The 18,669-nt window shown below is 32.1% G+C and overlaps 1 protein-coding gene across 4 annotated transcripts in view; it reads left to right on the forward strand.

Annotated features, from left to right (window-relative positions):
• The window catches only part of TBCK (TBC1 domain containing kinase), a 225,574-nt gene that overhangs the window by 151,164 nt on the left and 55,741 nt on the right, over positions 1-18,669 (forward strand). For all 4 annotated transcript variants that reach the window (XM_019416577.2, XM_019416570.2, XM_019416616.2 and 1 more), the window contains one exon: positions 2,833-3,008. In XM_019416577.2, the coding sequence (XP_019272122.2) occupies positions 2,833-3,008 (176 nt within the window). The remainder of the gene's footprint in view (positions 1-2,832; positions 3,009-18,669) is intronic.

An 18,669-nucleotide genomic window follows, 5' to 3' on the forward strand; every position in this document is an offset into this window, starting at 1 on the left:
TTATTTCTCTGTGTCACAAAGTTCCTCATGGAGCTTAGAATCAAACCTGGGAAACCATAATCCAGGGAACGTGCTTTATTCACAATGCATTATATTAAAATTACAATGCAAAATTAAAAAAAAAAGTTGTGTCCCAGGAGAAGATAATATTACTTTTTAAGAATAGTTGCATATTTTGAGGTACAATTACAGAGTACTTTTTGCATAATATTTTGGTTATGATAAAGTGCTTTGGAGGGATTTTTGAGATGGAGAGGTGACATGGGTTAAGTGAATGGAGAATGGGATATCTGCCAGTACTAATAATTGGAGTGGAATTAGGGTCGATGCCAGTAAATTCTCAGGATTCACTGTAAAATTTTTATGGTACTGGTAGGGTGTGTTGGAAGTAGATACAACTGACTTTTCCATTGCTAGTGATTTAATGACTGAACTACAACCCCTAATCTGGATCATTGACATGACTTCAAGCTCCTACTGGGCAACAGATGTGTCAGACTGATTCAAGCACCACTTATGCAAAATCTATGGTCTGAAAAAAAATCTTTTTGGCAATTAAATGGTATTAAATGGATCAAATTTTTTAAATGACAGGGTTTTCTCTCTTTAGCTTCAAATTTTTATCTTAAACATATTAACTGGAATTTTTCTAAAATGAATTCAGCATCTCTCTTCCTTCTTAAGTTGAGTAGAGAACCCATCTTGAACTTTGATTTTTATTCCAATTGGTATCTGTGTTCTTCTTATTGTGGAGAAAGTGTCAACTTGATCATGTTATAGGGTTTTTTTAAAATATATTTCACTGTATTTACCATTGCTCAAATAAATAGACCCATGTCTCAAAACATGCTTAACTGTTTTTTTAAAATATATTTTATGTTAGGAAGAGCATATGGAATGATGAAACCTGACCTCTTTGTGTAGCCATGGAAGTAACCAACTGTGAATCTGGTAAACATCACTAATAGCAGATAAAGGAATGCTTAATTGAGTAACTGGTCTTTCCGGGCCTGCTGTCCATACACCAAATCTAAATGAATTGAGAAATAAAAGATGCTTTATAACCCTTTAGAAACCTCGGACATTCTACTCATAATAACACATTACCATATTAAATCACTCAGTTTCCTTATGTCTTAGTTTCTTCATCTTCAGTAGAAATGAGAGATTACAATAACTTTCTACAAGAATCATTGTAAGAATTAAATGTTTCTCATGTAATAGATTCTCACTAAGTATTCATTTCTCTTTTACTGCTCCAAGTGTTTTCCTCCCTACAAAAGTAGGCAATTGCAAATGTACCATCCACAGAATTGACTTAAGTGCATATGTCCTAGGTGCCTGGGTGGCTCAGTTAAGCATCCAGCTCTTGATTTCAGCTCAGTTCATGATCTCACAGTTGTGAGAGTGAGCCCTGCATCAGGCTCTGCACTGGGCATGGAGCCTGTTTAAGATTCATTCTCTCTCTCTCTCTCTGTCTCTCTCTCTCTCTTTCCTTCCCCCTTACCCCCCACTGCTCCTCCCTCAGAGCACACATGCTTGCTCTCTCTCTCTCTCTCTCTCTCTCTCTCTCTCTCCCCCTCTAGTAAAAACATTAATAAATAAAAAAAATAAAAATTTCCCAGTTTTAATTTGGGGAGGTAGAGGAAGCAGCAGAATAGATTTTTTTTTTTTTTTAAAGACATATGTTCTTCTTCCCTTATGTATAAGTTCCTTGCTTCAAAAAGAGAAATAGGGAACTTATCCCTTTGTAATTTAAAACATGAAGTATGTTTTTTTTTTCATTGCTTACCTAAGCTATACTTGGACTTTTACAAAGAAAATGAGAATATCTGCCATTTACTAATGTTAGGAATATAGAAAGGGAAAAGCTAGCCTATGCTAAACTCCTTGATCTTAGTCAACTTCTTGAATTTCTACTGCCTTTCTATGGTCTGTCCACTTTCTCCAATTTTAGTATATGTACTGCCAAAGCGAGCACTGTCCACTTTCTCCATATGGGAACAGCTTACTCCACATCAGGAATATTGACCTCCTGAAGAACTATGGTACCATCAAAACAAACAATAACTTGGAGTGTGATAATCTTCCTATTTTTATTAACTCTGTATCAAAGATGCATGAATTTCAGATTTGAGAAAGAAAAGAAAATCTATGAAAATGTTTCCTTTTTTATCATTTTAACCAAGTGCATTTAATTTTTCTATATATGAAACTTCACTTATGCCTTTCTTCATTTAACTCAGAAAATTATTTTTAAAATTGAGAATTGATATTTTAATAAATTTTTTCTTGCTTATTTTATATCTCCTTTGATAGATGAAAATAAAACTTTTAGTATACTTTACTAGAAGTCCTGGTGATCTGAATCTTTTGCCTATCCGCTCCCTAATTGCAGCCTTCCCTTCTCCAACCTCTATTTTACTTTGAAAAATTGAGAATATTATTAGAGTGAATGAGGCAGATTCTTAAATAAGATGTGTTATATTCCATGATGTTTAAATAATGATATATTGAAATATTCCAACATATATATTGTATGTATGTATGTGTGTATATATGTAGATAATGTCAAATAAAACACACATGAAATATATGAATATATTTACATGTATAAATGTATGTATATATACAATAGTGTAAAATACTGCTGCCATTCTAGTCATATATATGCTGATTAATATCTCCATTATAGTTTCACTCACATCTTTTCTAATTGGTTATCATTTTAGCCATATTGGATATATACATTTAGGAAAGATAGTGTTTTTTATATAAATGTAGCAATTCAAATTCTAAGTGTTTGGCTTTTTAAAAAAACTTTCTATCTAGAAATTGACATTGAACGCTGTGTGCGAGAATCAATCAACCTCTTTTGTTGGACTCCTAAAAGTGCTACTTACAGACAGCATGCTCAACCTCCAAAGCCAACTTCTGATAGCAGTGGAGTCAGAAGTTCAACACCTTTTTTTTCCACTGAGTGTCCAGATCCTCCGAAAACAGATTTGGTATGTATTTGCAAATTTAATTTACAAACTCTAAAGGAAGATGGATGTTAAAAATACAGTGTAGCATAATTATTGCTCATAATAATATTATCACTTATGTCCCTTTTACATATATATTCTCTTATGTATGATTGTACTTACGCAACTTTCAAAAAACCTTTGTGTGTATTTAGTTTTATAACTAAGATTAACATATTCCTTCAGGTAGAAAGTTTCACATTTTTTCTGTATAATCACAGTGTCTCAACTTGTCATATACTAAAAGGATTACAGAAGCAAAAGGAAGAATTATAAAAATAGAGAAAGACAAAATTCTTAATATATAAGAATAATAATATGTACTTATTAATTGCTGATTGACCAAAAAATATATACATATCATTTTGAAAAGCTATGCCAGTCAGCTCTTTCAACATTATTATTCTTTGTAAATACTTGGCTTTATAAATATAGTTGACTAAGCTTTCAGCTATAATAATTCATATATTTCAAACATTCCAGTATTACAATATCTTAATTATTTCCATGAAATTAAATTTCAATTAATATGTATATAGGGTTTTTTAGATACCTTAATAAATTTAATAGGATAGACTCTGACCTTTATTAAAGTAACATTTTAGTGACAAAACATTTTCAGTTTTCTTTCATATATGTTAAACAATAGATTTTGTCCCTAGATATTTTTAGAACTAGATATTTTTGCAAGAATTTGCAATTTTCACCTCTTGCTCTTTCTGTGATTTTTCATGTTCCCCAGATATGAGGGAATCCATGTTTTCACATTATCCCATTGTGACATAATTGTATTTATTAAAGATAACTTATAAACGTGATTCTGATTGTGGTTGAATACAAAGTAGTTTAAGTAATTACAGTTTCTGCTTCCAGAAATATAGATAATAAAGAGGAAAACATTTATATGATTACATGTATGAAAAATTATGGTAAGATACTTCAAAATATCTTAAGAGATAAAACTAGAATAAGAACCTACACTAGTAATAAATATTTGCATTACAGTTTTCCAAAAGTAGACTGAGCCTCCCGAAGAGAAATAAATTCTTGAACACTGGAAGTGTTCCAGCAGATACATTTGCTTTAAGTTTATTTATTTTGAGAGAAAGAGAAAGAGAGAGAAAATGTGAGTGGGGGAAGGGCAGAGAGAGAGAGAGAGAGAGAGAGAAAGAGAGAGTGTCCCAAGCAGGCTTCATGCTGACAGCCAAGAGCCCCATGCAGGGCTCGAACCCACAAACCACAAGATGATGACTTGAGCTGAAAGCAAGAGTTGGATGTTTAACCAGCTGTGCCGCCCAGGCTCCCCCCAGCAGATGATGTTAGTGCCAACTAATGGATTTGGTACAAGAGCTCACTTATCACTAAGGGTGGTTCTACATGACCTGTAAGATTGCTTGAACTCTTAAATTTAGTGATTCTATATAAAAACTTGTAGTTTTCTTCTTTTCAAATTGTAAAACATATCCTCTTTATATAAGAAAAACATTAATTCACATCTCCATACTAGAAAGATATCCTTTGGCAGATGAGCAGTTTTTAGGTAACTATAATGGCATTTAATGAAGGGGAAGGTGAGGAAGTATAAAAATTAATAAGATAACACTGAGCTGGGAATTGTAAAAATTAAGTAAAAATAAAGGTATAAGGGAATTATAATATCTGAATACGTGGTGTCACCTTAAAAATATACCAGAATTTTTAAATGTAGACACGTAATTCACTCCTCATAGGAACCTATAACAAAGTATGATTATCCCTATTTCATAATAAGAGCATGAAACTAAACCCAGAAAGGGATTAATAGTTTATATAGCTAGTAAATACTAACACCAAAATTGAGCCCCCATCATTAAGACAACATAGGATGTGTGTTTTTTTTAATTGATTGAACTATAATTTGCACAGCATAAATTTCACTCTTTTTAAGTGTAAAATTCAGTGGTTTTTAGAATATTTACAAAGTTGTGCAACTGTCACCACTGTATAATTCCAGAATAGTTTCATCACCCCCAAAATAAAACTCTATATCCATTATGAGTCACTCTCATACTGACATGTGCCATCTTGCAAGTACAGGTAGCATACTTTGTAGGGGAACAGTAAGGAGACTATGTATAGAATGTAATGACTGAAAATGGGAGTGGAAAGTGATAAACTTAGAGACATATCAGTGGGTAAGATCTTGTCCAATTCCAAAAACTGATTTTATGCCAAATGAGAGGCAAAGCTGTTCTAAGATTTTGAGCAGATTTGTGACATTATCTGACTTATGTGTGAAAGGATTATTTGGGCTACTGTATGGAAAAGAGACAATAGAAGGACAAAGGCAAAATGGAGACCCAGGAGAAAGTATGGTGATTTGTATCCAAAGGTCTAGCGGTGGAGGGGATGAGAAGTAATCAGATATATTTTGAACACAAGTCCAAGAGATTGTGCTGATTGATTATGAGACATAGATAGAGGAATCAAGGATAAATCCAGAATTTGGGGCCTAGACTAGAAGAATAGTGTTTTGGTGTTTTCACTTACTGATTAAGGAAGACTGTAGGAGAAGCAGGTTGAAAGGTAGAAATTAATTTTAACATATGGATTTAGAGATTGTTAGTTGATCATAATGAATACATTATATTGTTTTATACATAATATCTTTTATGCTATTATGTTTTGTAGTTGATTATTACCAGTATAATAGAAAGATTATTATTTATTTTAGATTCATTGTATAGTTAGCAAACTTGTTTGATTTATGTTTTTAATAGAATTTATTTTTTAGACAGTTTTAGGTTTATAGCCAAATTGAGCAGTAAGTTCAGAGATTTCTCACGTGCTCTCTGCTCCCACACATGCATAGTCTCCCCATTATCAACATCCCCCACAGAGAGGTACATTTGTTACAACTGATAAACCTACCTTGACAATTATTATCACTCAAAGTCCATAGTTTATATTAGGGTTCATTCTTCACCTTGTACACTCTATGGGTTTAAACAAAAGTATGATGGTGTGTATGCATCATTATGGTGTACAGAATAGTTCCACTGCCCTAAAAAATACACTGTGTTCCACCTATTCCTCCTGCCCTGTCTCTCAAACACTAGGAACACACATCTTTTTACTGTTTCCATAGTTTTTCCTTCTCCAGAATGTCATAGGGTTAGAATCATACGGTATGTAGTCTTCTCAGATTGATTTCTTTCACTCGGTAATATGCATTTAAGTTTCCTCTGTGTCTTTTCATGTCTTGATAGCTCATTTTTTTAGTGCTGAATAATGGTTCATTTTCTGGAGTATCAGTTTTTTAACCATTCACCTCCTGAATAACATCTTAGTTCTTCTAAGTTTTAGCAAGTATACACAAAGCTTCATGAACATCCATGAGCAATTTTTGTGTGGACAAAATTTTCAACTCCTTTGAGTAAATAAGTATTTTGGAATTGATTCTTTTTTTAAATCTCATAGATTGTGGATTCTCTTGGATGCTTATGAAGCTAATGTAATCATACTTTCTAGTTACTACTTTTATTAATATATCTTTGATTTTTTTTTGTCTTATTGCATTGAACAAGACCTATAGTGTGAAGTAAGTTAGAAGTTAGAAGAGTGGGTAGATTTTTTAATACTTGAATTTAATAAAAATTCTTCTAATTTCACCATTAAGTTTGATATTTTTGATAACTACTGTATTTGGGTGATGAATTTCCCCTCTTTTTCTATATGGAAAAGTTTCCCTTTCTTTTTCTCACAGTAGAGTAATTACCATGAATGAGTGTTGAATTTGATCAGATGTTTATTCTACTGGTAAGGATTGACTAGGATCATCTATTTTCCTCCTTTAAGGTAATAATGTATAACATTATTAAAATTTATGATAATTGCATTCCTGAGATAGACTCTAGCAGGTCACTACAAAAAAAAGAAATACTGACTATTTTGATTTGCTAATATTGAATTTTAAGTGAGATAAATTTATAATTTTCAGTCTGTCCTTGTTAGTCTTTAATATTAAGATTATATTTCTCCCTCCTTTCTACTGTCCAATCAGTTTGTATGAAAGGAATTTTATTTCTTATAGATGCAGTAAAACTTATCTATAAAACCATCTGAGCCTGTTGTCTTTTAATTAGGGAGTATTTGATTGTTCATTCTTCTTAAGTCAATTTTTATATGAGTTTATGGGTTTCTTAAAATTGCCCATCTAAAATACCATACTTATTTTATCAGAATCCTTTTTTAAAGTATCTATTTTGTCTGATTTTTATGTTTATATAATTCTTTTTTCAAAATATTTTAATTTTTTTTACATTTTATCTGAAATTTTGTCCCCTTTTTCCATCCTATTGTTTATTTGAAGCCCTCTTGGTTCAGATTTAAATGTTTAATACAATAGAAAGTAGATGCAAAAAAATAATGTACGCATGCACTATAAAAACATATTCACTAAATTTGGGATAATCACAATTCAGATTTATATACTATATATCAATGTCAGAATCTAAACAGATAAAAAATGACTTTTTTAAAAAGAATAGAATTTATTGTCAAATTGGCTTACATAGAACACCCAGTGCTCATCCCAACAGGGCCTTTTAAAATCAAAATATAAACTGCCCTCTGACTAGTAGAATGGAAACTTGAAAATAACTATAAGAAGAAAACTCTAGTTAACATTAACTTATACATGCATCTATCGTATTTATTTCCTGAAGTAGACCCCTAGAAAAAGTATGAGCTTTGCTGTTAAATGGACTTGGTTTTAAATTTCACCCTGCTTCTTTGGTTTTATAATCTTATAATTTTTATAATTGCTCTAATCTCCTATTTGTAAAAGTGAGCATAATTATAATAATTCCTACCTTGCAGAATTGTTTTAAGAATGGTATGTGCAGAGTACCTAGTTCAGTCTCTAATATATAATAAGCACTCAACACTGGTAACAATTAATATTGCATGTTTTAGTACTTAAGGATTAAATGTTTAAACTTTGAAAACTTACCAAGAATTTTATGACAACCTTCTATATCTGAATAATATGTACAAAAGAGATGTTCTGGTATTTTATTTCTGCTCAGCATTGCTAGCTAGCTTTATTACTATCACTTTACATTTAGAAGTCACTACAAACAGTAAGGGCAGGAGTAAGGGAAAGGGAGGCTGGCTCTCCAAAGAAGGAATCATTCTGGCATTTTTACCTCAGTAATTTCAGTTTAAGATTTCATTCTGACCTTTACTTCTTAGTTTTAATACTATTTTGATCTGGAAACCACTAAAGAATTGCCAAAAGAATTATTTCATCTAGTGCCAATGTCTTTCCCATCAACGTTTCTTTAAATAGCTAAAATTCTACTTCACAATTCTGACCACAGCTTACTAATTTAAAAAAATACATAGCTAGATAAATTTATGTGTAAATCTCTTTCAATATATATAAGTATATAGATTTGTATAAAGATATGTATATATGTATGTGTGTGTGTGTAACTGATGAATAGAATGAAATGGATTTTTTAAACAATGTAGTTTGAAATTCCTACTTATAATAAATAAATGAACTAGTAGGTTGAAAATAGGTGGATTTTGACATTTATCATGTTGAAAATTAAACTATAGAGGAATTGGGATGGGGAGAGAAGAATGGGAGAGGAATGGAAAAATTACATACTCAAGGGAACATTTAAGGTTGGAAAAAATATATTCTCAGCATTAAATTAATAATTTTGTATATTGGGGGAAAATTTTTGTGATACAAGCTATGAAAGTTAATCTTGACATTATTTTCCCTGCGAGTAGAGGAATAATATATGTATAGTGTTTCTCAATGTGTAACAAAAGTTGTGTCTCCCACCACCAAAGTTTAAGATATATGAATAATTTATGTAATTGTCAATACCTTTTACCAATCTTTTCTTCCTATCCTTTCACCAATCTACATTTTAAGTGTAGATATTTAAGATAAATGTGTAAACATTAATTGGGAGTGAGCATTATAACTTAGTGCTTTGACCATAAGATTTGGGGAAGGTGGGAAATTCTTACAATTCCTCAACTGAGATATGTCACCATGCCTTATCACCACCATTGAACTGTTGATGAATTTATTTAAAAACAAAAAAACCAAACTGCTGCTGACTCAATCTTAATATTAGCTTTAGAAAGCAATAGGATTATATGTGTGATTTTTAGTTCCTCAAATTTATAGTCACACTAGAGAAAAAGTATATTGGAGGCATTAGATCTCTTGAATCCAATGAAACTATTGTGAATGTGAGTGTTTTTTCAAAGGCCATCTTTAGAATTAAATTTCTTGTTTTCTGTTTGGTTATATATGCTTTTTTGTCAGATTTAGATTATTTTTGATAGTACATAGGATCACCACAGTGAAAGCTACTACATTGTACTTTTGCTACTGTCTTCCATTGTCACTTTGAGATTCAAAATATCATAGAATCAGTTAACAGCTTTTGCAAAATAGATCCAAGTCCTTCAATTCTTAAGTCTTCATATTGCTACTACCTACATGTGATAAAAAGACACTGCTATTGCTGTATCTGTATAATACTTGTTGGACAGATTGGTTTTTGTTTTTTGAGAGAGAGAAAGAGGGAGAGTGCACATGCATGAGTGAGGGAGGGGTGAGGAGAGAGGGAAATAGAGAATCTTAAGCAATCTTAATCTTCATGATGCTCAGGGCCCCAACCTATGACCATGAGATCATGACCATAGCCCAAATCAAGAGTTGGACACTCAACTAACTTAGCCGCCCAGGCACCCACAGATGTTATTTTTAAGATATGGTTATACATCTGTACTCAAATAAACCTGTTCAAGTGATCATAATGCTTTCACCAAAAAAAAAAAAAAAAAAAAAAAAAAGACCACATTTTAGGCTACAAGTGAATTTCGGTAAATTTTAAGAATTGCAAATAATACAGACAACATTCTTCAAATCATTAGTCAGTCAAATTGGAAAGTAAGAGAAATAAAAGTAAAAACTTCTTACTACTTGGAAATTAAAAATAAAGGAGCAGGGGTGCCTGGGTGGGTCAGTTGGTTAAGCATCCAACTCTTGGTTTCAGCTCAGGTCATGATCTCATGGTTTCATGAATTTGAGCCCCATGTTGGGCTCCTTGCTGACAGTGCAGAGTCTGCTTGAGATTCTCTGTCTCCCTCTCTCTCTGCCCTTCCCCAACTCTTGCTGTCTCTGTCTCTCTCAAAATAAGTAAACTTTTAAAAAATAAGATAAAAGTAAATAAAAATAAACAAGCCAAAAAAAATTAAACAACTTTTTATTCTTCTGATAAGGAAAAATTCCATGAAAGTTCTAGAGTATCTAGAAAATAATATGAAAACCGTACATATCAGAACCTATGGGATACAGCTAAAGTGGATATTTTTCTCAACACATTCATAATGCCTACATATATTAGATATTTATTGATCGTCCTTATCAACTCATTTTATTTCAGTGAGCCTTTGAAAGATATACTTACTTATGTAAATAAGTAAAGGAGATCAAGAATTCCTTTTTTATCACCATGAGCAGTTTCAACACCACCCTAATAAAAGGTGTATGGAAAATAAAAATAATATTTTATATTTACCTAATTTTGTTTTACTTATTCTTTCTAATGCATACTAAACTTTGGTAAAGAGCCCATTCACTGGAATTGGTCACATTAATTCTGCTAACAAGAGAATTTGCAACACTGTGGAGTTCTACTACTAATATTCTGGTGTATTAGGTATATAGGGACCAAGATTTCACAATAATACACAACTAGTAACTTTATGAATATTAAATTCTTAGGAGTTAAAAGAAGCTGGGTAGTTGTAATTATTCACATAAAATAAAGGAATTCTTAAATACACAGACCTGAAATTATATTTTAAGAACTTAATGTAGCTATTCTAATCATACATCCAACCACCTTTTACTTTGAATACACCTTTCTTGAATTCTACAGTCTAAGACTACCAGAAATCCTTCCTCCTTGTTAATGATACTATCATATTATATGTGCAAGTCATATTTAATTTTTATTACGTTTTATTACATTTTATATTGACTTTTGCCCTTTCAAAAATATGTTGTACTCTGTCATAAATATCATATGGGAAAATATATAACTTCGTATTTATAAAATAAGGCTATATAAGTTGCTGAAGGAGGAGAGAAGATCAAAAGAAATGGCAAAGCCAGAAAGACATATCCTTGAACTCTATGAACTTCAGTTAATTTTATTAGTTCTGTATTTTAACTAATTTTGAGCCCTTGTACTGAGAAGAATGGTGTTAGTGGAAATTCTTAGTCTTTGTCAAGGAATGCCTTAGTTAGTTCAGAGGACAATAATTACATCAGCAAGATTTCTGAAGTCTGTATGTTAAAAAGAGAATCTTTATATAAGTAGTGTTTCCTAAGCAGAACTGGTCATCAGAGATTTTTTTTTTTAATCTCTCTCTAAACTAAGTCAGGTTTTTATTTCTGTTAGTCAAAGAGAGAACTCCTCCAAGTTAGATAGAACTAATGAGAACTTGTTTCTAAAGTTAAGGAAGTGAATAACTGACATCAGAGTCGGATACTTCATCAAGGAGTATTTAGGATAAAATTACATAAAGGCGTATCTATTACCCATCATACTAAAGAAAGTGAAGCTTAATGGATAAAGGCTTACTATTATTTGTTATTTCTTAGTGTTTAATAGTACAGCTGATTGTTTTCTTCACATGTAATCTTCTGTTTATCATTTATAATAGTCATTACATTTTAATCCACTTACCATAATTAGGACATTACCAGATTATTCAGTTATCATTCAATTCATTATTTATACCTGAGAGATGAATTAAAATTCCTGGACAAATTCTTAAATTTTTGGTGATAAATGTCCTTACATCCTTAAAAAAGGAATAAGTGATTGCAAGATTATCACATTATTGTCTCAATTACATGCAGATCTAAAGACAGAGAATAGTACCATTCTACAATAGTTTTTTATTTACATGGCTAAATTATTCCATTATGTGCACACACGCACGCGCGCGCGCACACACACACACACACACACATACCCTATATGACACCTGTCTTATATACACTTTCTCCATGCACTGCTTTCTCCATCTTCCTGGCAGATATCACAAGTTATTTTTTTCAGTCCTGATCTCATTTCATCTCTTAAGAACCTTCAGGACAGTTGACTCTTCTCATTTTTCAAACATTATTTTTCCTGAGTTTTTTTTACACCCCAATCTCCTTTTTTCTCTGTCTCCTCCACTCATTATCCTTCACTGTCTCCACCTGTCCTTTTATGTCATTAAATATGGTATTCCTTGGGATTCTGTGTAAATATGGTATTATTCCTCAGTGTTCTGGGTCGTCCTCCTTCTGTTCTCTCACAAGAAAGATATTACACAGTCTTCTATACTTGCAGTGTGTAGTTACCGTGGCTTCCAGTTATTAGCTCCAGCTCCAGCTTCTCTTGTTAGCTCTAGAAGACTCTTATATCCAATGCCTACTCAACACTCCACTTGGATGTTTCACAAGCAACCTCTAATTGAACATGTCCAAAACCTAATTTATTTTTCCCCTTGAAAACCTCCAGCATTCTCTGTATCAGTAACCACCATTTTCATTCCCCTACTTGTTCAAGTCAGTATCTAGATTCATACTTGACTCCTGCCTTTCATTCCAAATACAGTCAAAAAGCCCTATTCATAAATACTATTAACTTCACTCTCTCATGACATCACTTTAATCAAGCTTGCCATCTTTCCTAACAGTAATTTCCTGAATCCATTCTTGTTCCTCTCTCTTCTTTAAACTTCAACTAGCCTAATCTTTATCATCATGGTCATCATTGTCGTCGTCATCATCATCATCATCATCATCATCTTGCTTAAAGCAACAGTAATTCATCATTTCACACTTCTGGAGTCTAAACACCCAAAATCAAGATGTTGGCAGATCCATTCAGTCTCTTATGGCTAAAGGGGAGAATCCTTCTTTGTCTCTTCTAGCTTCTGGTGTTTGCCAATACTCCTTAGTGCTCCTTGGCTTGTAAATATCATTCCAGTCACATGGCCATCTCCCTGTATGTCTTCACATCAACTTCCCTCTGTGAATGTCTGTCTGTGTATCCAAATTTCTCATTTCCCTTTTTAGAAAGACACCAGCCATATTGGATTCTGGCCCACCCTCCACATAATCTTTTTTAACCAAAATTCTTATGAAGACTCCTCTCATTATTATGATAAAATTCAGATTTCTTAACATTATCTACAAGACCCTGCATGATCTTATAAGAACCTTGCCTACCTTACCAAATTCCTCCATCATTATCTTTTCCTCATATTTTTCTATACTTTAGATTTTTTTCAATTTTTGGAATACCCCATACATATTTCTACCTTAAGTTATCTATATCTGCCTTCATTTCCTTTATTAGAACAAATCCTGAAGAGTAAGATCTGTGTCTTAGTCATGTTTGTGTCTTCATTGCTTAGCATAATGCTTGATGCATTATAACTTATTAATAAATAAAATAATAACATATTTTCTTCTCTAATAATTTATGAATACATTAAATTATGAATACATTATGAATACATTCATATGTACATTATGTACATATGAATACATAATGAAAGAGCCATTTTTCTCTTTGAGCCCCCAGCGCCTAATTCAGTGCCTGAGGAATAGTATGTTCTCAACATATGTGTATTTAGTTGAATTAATAACCACAAATAAGGTTATAACAGTTAACTCTCAGTTGAAAAAAGCACTCTCCTGCTTAGTCACAGCTCCGTATTTATCAGGCATACTATTTAATTTTCCTTCATAGAATGCATTGTATTTACAATTACATATTTATATATTATATGTTTATCTCTTGTTTTCCACTGTATCTCCAATGCCTATCATATCTGGCATATCAATAAATAGTACCTTATAATATTTTTTAGTGAATTAACACAAAATTAATTCAAATTAACCAGTGTTTTATTCTGTTTCCTATAAGACAACATATCTGAAGAATGGTCTTCAAAGTCTCTTATAATACTTAATAAAAATGCATATTTGAGACTCCACAAACATCTCATATCTGCTAAATCAAATCTCTGAAGGTTAGCTCCTGGAATTTAGGTTTTAAAGTCTTCAGGTGATTCTTAACATGATACATACATACAGTGTTCTCATGACTTTGCAGGTAAACATAAATGTGCATTCATAATGGGAAAAAAACAAATGATAAAACATTCATAATTATGGTTATGGTGTTATTTTTTGTATTGATTCTTTGTGTGTTTTTATACCAATCTACTTGTGTTCTTGTTGTTTATGTCTAACCTCGTTTGTCAAGTTGACTTACTTTCATGAACCAAAGCCACAACCTATTTTCACTACTCAGCAATCAGCCTACTCAGTATCGGAACTTTTTTTGTCTTTACTGCTTAAAAATCTCTCTCTCTGGCTCCTCACACCTTCTTGTTCTGCTTTTTGAAAGCAGTTCCTTATCAGACCTACAACAATGGAATTTCAAAGGCCATTCATGTGGAAATAAATTAGAGTAAGAAATGTATCCAGAACTCAAAAAGTTAGCAGGGACTTATGTTCCCTGCTAACACTTTGTGGTATTTTCCCACTTGAAATCAGTAAAATTAAACCCTAGTAAATCAATTCAGAAAATACATCATGATCGAAGTAATAATTACAGGGTATTAACATAGGCGTACTGTCTGAGCATAAACACAGAAACACGGTTGTCTTACAACATGAAAAGCATCAGGAGTTGAAAATGACAAAATGTGATCCCTCTGAAAACTGAAAAATAGGGACAGTTTTTCAAGAGAAGAAATGTAAAGAAACGAGAGAAAGGTTGGAAGGGATAAAAGAAAAGTCAGCATCAAAGATAATGAGTTTTAAATATATATATAATTTTACTTTTCATTTTTTCTTCTTCATTTTAACAGACTTTTGACTATGTTTTACTCATTCAGCAAACATTTATTGAGCATCTAGTGCATTCCAAGCATTTGATGATTTAATTTGTTAAGGGCTTTGCAGTTACAGAGAGGTTTTCACAGTCCTCATTTTATAACAGTGTTTAACACATCTTTTCAAAATAGCTTACTAATTGAGGAAAGGTGGCTGAGAACACATCTTCAGTTAAGATGAAGGCAAAGAAGATCAGGAACACCCCAGCCTTGCCCCCATTACAAGCATGCTGTTCATTTTCCTGTCTCAAATGTTATTTAAAACGAGCTTAAGTCCAGAGTAGCAAGATTATTATCATTTTATGTAAACTTCCTTTCCCACAGTATATCAGTTCCAAGTTTTAGGTGTAATTTAATTCAGCACACCAGAAAACTATTTTGGTAGATGGAAATAATATATCAGGAAGAGTTAAAAACATGTATTAGATTGTTTGGAATGGTAAGCTGACTCAAATTCTCAAATCCTTTGTGGAATGAAACAGAATAAATAAATAAATGTAACAAAATAACTCAAGCATAATTCTTTATTTCCAAGTCAAGAAACTATAAATCAACGATGTTTATCATAGTTTTTTCTCAGTGACCCTTCATATTTTTTTCATTAAAAAAAATCTAATCGTTTCACTGCAGCTGTCTGAAGCTTGAAACATTCACATGTTACATGTCTTGTCACTGTATTTTTAAACATTTACTACTATCCTTTTTTTGGTAAAGTTATCCTGGGAAATCAAAATTCATCATTACATAGTAAAGGTGTTTGTTTCCTCTGAGTTATAGAAATGCCTGGGTTTTCTCATCTTCAGTCATCAAATTAATAAATGCCATTTTTCTGAATGTGGAGATTTCAGTATGCACAAACCTGTTCTGAATGCTTACTATACACAGCAGTGCCCTATGAACACAGCAGGTGAAAACAAGAACGGAAAAAATTTTCCAGAGCCAGATAAAAATCATACAATGACTGAATGAGCACTAAGAAATTTCTAGAATGTACTGTGTTAAGAAATAAGGAAGATTGGGGGCAAGGGCAGAGGAGAAGGGTCTTGAGAAGGAAAAAAGAGATGTTTAGAAGTTGTAGGTAGGAAAAGTGTTGGGGGTAGAGTTATTGATGGGAAACACAAAAGAAGAAAATAAATATGACTTATTGTCATCTTTGATGAAAATAACAATTGTCATGATATAGAGTAGAGTATCCTACTTAGGATTGGCCCAAGCTCGCAGCTGATCTGATCTGAGACAATGGCACTTCCGTACAGACATCAGGATGATGCTTTGACATAGTATTAGCATATCCATATTGCAGTTGCCAGGAAGGTTATGCTGGTTACAGTGTTTATTCCTTTGCAGCCCGATTTAATTCAGTAGTGATTTGAGACAGCTCCTGTAGAAATGTTTTTCCACCAGTAAGTCTATATAGAATATATTTTCTTCATGAAGAGTGATGGGCACAGATAGCCCAATTCCAACTTGCTAATGAATAACTAGTGTCTTGCACTGAGATCTTCCTTCTGCATCCTCAAAGTTCAGGGGTGTCATTTCATGTATCAATGACATTCCATGGCATTTAAAGAGAAATGGATTCTGGCACAGTTCTGTTGAAAGGCTAGCAACAACAGACACAGTTGTTATATACAGGATTCAGTGAGTCTAATCATTTTCACAATCCCAGAGTATAAATGCCCTTGTTTTTTCCAGCTTTTCTTCCAGGATATCCTATAAAATACGCAAAATAAATAAATAGGCCATGTTACAAGTAAATTTACTACTAAAAGTTCAGTTTGATGACCTGATTTATATAGAAGCTAACACAGAGTTTAACAATGTAAGGTGCATAATGAAAAAAGGGAAGGCCACTTTTATCTACAGCATTTTCACATCTGCTAGAGAATCATTGCTAAAGGTTCATTCTTTCTTCATTCCCCCCAAAGCCAAAATGAGCAACTAAAAACCCTTGTTAAGCCGGTATTATTCCAGAAAACATGTAACTGAATTATAGATTATTGTTTAGAAATCCTACAGAAATTAAATAAAATGAACACTTGGCAAAGAGTACATAACTAGAGTCCTGACAGACTTGATTTAATAGATTTTAAACTTTTATGTTTATCAAATAGATATTTGAATTAAGTTTAAGTTTAGTAACATGTTTATTTACTTAAATAAACTAAATAATTCCAATTAGCCCCCCCCTTATGGTAAAATGGATTCTCACATGTATTTATGTCTATTTCTGAATCCTTTTTTCAATTATATTCAACTCATTCTGGTTATTTATTTTCCAGTACCAAGAGGTTATTAAAATTATAATTATATCACACATTCGCCACTGTTTCTACATGAATAGTAGAATTGGCTTGGTTTTTTCTCCCTCTCCTGAAAAAAATCATATTTGTATTGTGATTGAATTAAATCTACAAATAAGTATGAAAAATTGACATATGATACTGAGTTTTATTTTTTCCAAAAACAAGGTATATCTTCCTATCTTCTTGTTAAGGTCCTCTGTGGCATTTCAAAGTTTTCTTGCATATTTTTTGATAGGATTATCTATTATAATTGTGATATTTGATTTTACAAACCATTTGATTTTGTAAATAGTTTTGCATAGCAATTAAGAATACAGGCTCATGTTTTTGAATCCCACCTATGCCATACCAGCTGTGTGACCTATGTCCTTATTGACCATAAAATAGAGATGATAATATTATATAGAATTATTGAGAGGATTAAATGAGTTAATATATGTACTACACTGCTGTACATAGTAAGCACCTATAAATTTTCATTATCATCATCATTTGACATATTAATGTTCTCTCGTTGTAATAGTTTTCAGTGGAGTCAGATTTTCCAGTTATATATCATCTGCAAATTGTGATAATTTTGCCTTCCTCCCAATTTTATACATCTTATATCTTTCTATTAATTACTTCATCTAATTCTCCAGAGCAGTGTTGAGTAACAGTGATAATAGTGGATATTTTTATCTTACACCTAGATTTAATGGCAGTGTTTTCTAATATTTCACTATGTTTTGTCTTGAGAAGTAAATTTCATCATGTATGAAAGTATGCATTGACTTCTTAAATATATTGTCAAATGTCTTTCAACATGTTCTGATATTCATAGGAAGCAAAGATAGGCAATGACTATTGACTCCTGAACTTTGTCTTTTTATTATATTTCAGCTTTTAGAGCCCACTTTAAGTCTAGGGTCTGTTCTAATTTCTACTTATGTAGAAAGTATCAGTCCTATCAGACACTGCCAAACCTTTAGTTTAAACGAGAGTTAGCTCCCCATTAGATGATTTACTGTAAGAAGTCATGGAATGGGAAGTCCTATGATTTTGAGAGAAAATAAGAAAAAAATAAATTGACTAGATTTGAAGAGCAGTGAAACATTACTGAAAATTTACTAGCCAAAGCTAAAAAAAAATAAATTTTAGTTAAATATAAAATACCAAGAAATTATTTGTATCTTGTTTGACTAGAAAGGAACAATAAATAATTTTAAATTACCTTTCCTGAGAGACTAGTGTCAACTTGTGTATTTGTATGTCCACTTGTCATTTGTTGGTTAAATCTTGATTCTATATGGTATTCTTACCATTTGTAGCATTAGCATCATTTTAGTTAAAGTAGCCTCATGTGT

This window comes from Panthera pardus, unplaced genomic scaffold (genome assembly GCF_024362965.1).
Source record: "Panthera pardus isolate Hobbes unplaced genomic scaffold, ASM2436296v1 HiC_scaffold_13, whole genome shotgun sequence".
NCBI classification, from domain to species: Eukaryota; Metazoa; Chordata; class Mammalia; order Carnivora; family Felidae; genus Panthera; species Panthera pardus.